We start from the raw sequence: 3,578 nt of genomic DNA on the forward strand, positions 1-3,578 counted from the left end.
AACACACATGACTCATCAGAAACACACATGACTCATCAGAAACACACTCCTCCCTCTGCTGGACTTTAGCATGGGGTGCTAACAACTCCCCTCTGCTTTATGTGCTAGTATGTTGACACTGGTAAACAGTTAGTAGTAACTATATTATTAAAATGTATTTTGTTTTCACTGACTGTATTTGAGAGTAATATCTGTTTTAACTGACGCTGGAAAGTAGTTACAGACGAGGAAGGAGGTCCTGTCCTCCCAGTCAAGTCCGTCCATTTTGTCACAGAGATGGAAAGCACAGCCAACCCTGTGTGTGTCCGCCCAGACCATCTGTAAAACACACACATACACCTGATTCACTCATACATGTGCAAAGCATGTCAAATATGTGCAAAATTTGTGAAAATGAGTGTGCATAAAATGCATAAAATATGTAGATGTGTAAAACATTTACAACAAATAAAAAGTAAAAATGTGAAAAAACTGTGTAAAACATGCTTAAAACATTAGTAAAACACATGTAACATATAAATAAAACATGAGTAACACACATGTAAAATGTGTACAATGTGTAAAGCAAGTCAGCTTTGTGTAAAACATCTGTAAAACATGAGTAAAACACGTAACATATAAGTAAAACGGTGTAAAACAAGTTAAACATGCTTAAACCATTAGTAAAACACATGTAACATATAAGTAAAACAGGTGTAAAACAAGTAAAACATGAGTAATGTATAAAATATGTAAAAGTATAAAACACACACACACCTGATCCACTCATACATGTGTAAAACGTGTAACACAAGTAAAACGTGTAAAACGTAAAATGAGTAAAGCACATGCAAAACGTATAAAATATGTGCATGTGTAAAATGTGTAAATCCTGTGTAAAACATGTAAAACGTGCACGCTGTGTGTGCCTGACCTGCGTGTAATGCCCACACATCTTGACTTCATCACACGTGTTGTTCTGGAAGTCGTAGTCCAGATGTTCTGCAGGAAAACAAATCCTCATCAGCTCCACCCATGAAAACCAAATACAACATATAAACTTACTTTAGGTATACTCGAGTGTACTCAGCCAAAATACTTTAAATACTTGACTTCCAGAGTGTTTAAGGTAAAACTAAAGTGTATTTTTGTACTCTGTGCTCATTTGTTGCACATAAGTTGCAGAAATTTGAAATATATAATTTTAATGTTCTTAAGCTGAAGTTGAATTACTGTAAGTAAACTGAAATACTATTAACACACATGTAATCTATGTACTACTACTTCAGTAGAGCACTGAATTATACTTTTTTAGATACTTTCAAAATGCACAATGTACAATGTTACCACTGATGTATAAGAAATACATTTTTATAAATGTAGTTGTATAATTTTATACCTTATTCCAGTGTTTATAAATGTACTTATAGTTGTTGATCAGAAAATGTGAATACTTTAGTGAATGTGTACACAACATCAGTATACTAAAGACAGAAGTATGCAGGATTCACAGTCAGTTCACTTCTGTCCTGATACGTTTGAAACGTTACTTTAAAACTCAGATTTGCCTAAAACGAAGGAAGTATTTGTTTTGTGCCAACAAACTGAAGACTGAGTCCCTGCACAGAAAGAAAAGTGTTTTTGTGTTGATGAGAGCAGTGGTGAAGTCGGGGCGTGCACCGTGACTCACCCATGAACCATTTCTCCACAGCCTGAGCGAAGTCCAGGGGCCCCGTGCCAGCGTACAGATTCTCCCCCGTCTCCTCCAGCTCCGGGTTGTGGTTCCAGATGCATTTAGCTGCGTACGCCTCGGCCATCAGCTTCAGGCTCGAGTCCCACCTCTGCAGAGAGACTTTCATGAGCCGCAGACTTTTTACCAGAAGAGTCACCGGAACAAAGACAGAACCCTGAGAAACTGCAATCTCTTCCAGTTAAAGTGTCAACAATCCATGAAATATGATTGTGTCAACAAAAGTAAATAAAAGTTTACAAAACCTTGACCCAGCGTTCAATCTGCTGTTCTAGTTTTTAATTTTAATTCAGGTCTTTGAGTCCAACCACGTCGGCAGACGTGTTATTTTAGCCGTTTGCACATGAAAACGTTCGGCTCATTCAGGAGATGGCTGCTGTGACTTTTGGTTTTAGTAACTTTTACGTGTTTAGGAGTTTTTAACTTTTTTTACAAATATTTCCCCATAAAAATTCAAATTTCTTCAGTTCTTTAAGACACTTTGTTCTCTTAAAAATTTGTTTTAGCCACTGGATCTACCTGGTACCTTTAGCTTTTAGCTACTATTCTTGTTAGCAAGGATTTTCCTCTTTTAGCCTCAAGCTAGTCCTTTCATTCTTTTAACTAACATTTATCTTCAATAAACTTTTAGCTACTGTTCCTTTAGCTTCAAAACAGTACGCAGACAGTTTCTCCTTACAGCTCAGCTCCCTCTTCACCACAACGGACCGGCACAGAGTCCACAATACTGCAGATGCTGCACCAATCCTTCTGTCTCCATTCTTCTCCCACTCGTGAACAAAACCTCGAGATACTCAAATTCCTCCACTTGAGGCAGAACCTCACCCCCCAACCTGGAGAGGACAGTCCACCCCCTGACTGAGGACCATGGCCTCAGATCTGGAGGTTCTGATCCTCCTCCCAGCTTTGAACTGATCCAGTGAGAGCTGGAGATCACGGAACGATGACGCCAACAGGACCACATGATCTGCAAAGAGCAGAGATGAATCCTGAGACCACTGAACCGGCCCCCCTCCACCCCCTGGCTGCACCGAGAAGTTCTGTCTAAAAAAAAAGGTTTGTAGGCTCGATCATCCAGGTAGATAAGATCAACAATGGTTAAATCCTGTCGGCTGGGCCAGTTTCTTTAAGTGAACATGAAGGCTGAATGAAGGCTACTTATGGGACACATCTGGTGGGCAGGCCACAGACTGACGAAGTCCTCTGGATGGGGGACGAAAAGTTTCATCGCTTAAAGAAACGGGTCCAGAAGACATGATGTAACTATTTTTGTTGTCTGTCTATAAAAGTTATGAACAGAATCGATGAGAACAGGCAGCCCTGGAGGAGTCCAACTCCCACCCTGAAGGGTCCGACTGACTGCCGGCAATGAGAACCAAACTCTCACCGCATCGTGTACAGGGACTGAACAGCCCTTAGTAATGAGCCCCCAATCCCAGACTCACGGAGCACCCCCACAGTGTACCTCGAGGAACACGGTCGAAAGCCTTCCCTAAGTCCACAAAACACATGTAGACTGGATGGGCAAACTTCCATGACCCCTCGAGGAGCCTAGTGAGGGTAAAGAGCTGGTCCAGTGTTCCACAGCCAGAACGGAACCCGTATTGTTCCTCCTGTTCCTCCACAACATCCAGAGCTTTGAGGAAATCAGGGTGAACGTCCACCCCTGGAGCCCTGCCGCCACGGAGCTCTTTAACCACCTCACTTGTTCCGTCCTGCTTCTTTGGATCTGATCTGCTGTTACCTCATCCTCCACGAACGCCCGACCTTTGACCCTGGCCACAGTCCGAACCCCTGTGACCTGACCCTGACCCCAGTCTGAACCCCTCTGACCTTTGATCCTGGCCAC

General features: G+C 42.0%; 1 protein-coding gene across 1 annotated transcript in view; it reads right to left on the reverse strand.

The window, feature by feature from the left end:
• LOC119417375 (peptidase inhibitor 16) overlaps positions 1-1,838 on the reverse strand; it is a gene marked incomplete at its 3' end in the record, with an annotated part of 3,414 nt that extends 1,576 nt beyond the window's left edge. The window contains exons 1-3 of the mRNA XM_037684579.1: positions 1,670-1,838; positions 914-981; positions 206-318 (exon numbers count right to left, since the gene is read on the reverse strand). Of these exons, the coding sequence (XP_037540507.1) occupies positions 206-318; positions 914-981; positions 1,670-1,838 (350 nt within the window). The remainder of the gene's footprint in view (positions 1-205; positions 319-913; positions 982-1,669) is intronic.
• Between the last annotated feature and the right edge of the window lie 1,740 nt (positions 1,839-3,578).

The sequence above is a fragment of the Nematolebias whitei genome, chromosome 11 (genome assembly GCF_014905685.2).
Source record: "Nematolebias whitei isolate Nwh7 chromosome 11, NemWhi1, whole genome shotgun sequence".
NCBI classification, from domain to species: Eukaryota; Metazoa; Chordata; class Actinopteri; order Cyprinodontiformes; family Rivulidae; genus Nematolebias; species Nematolebias whitei.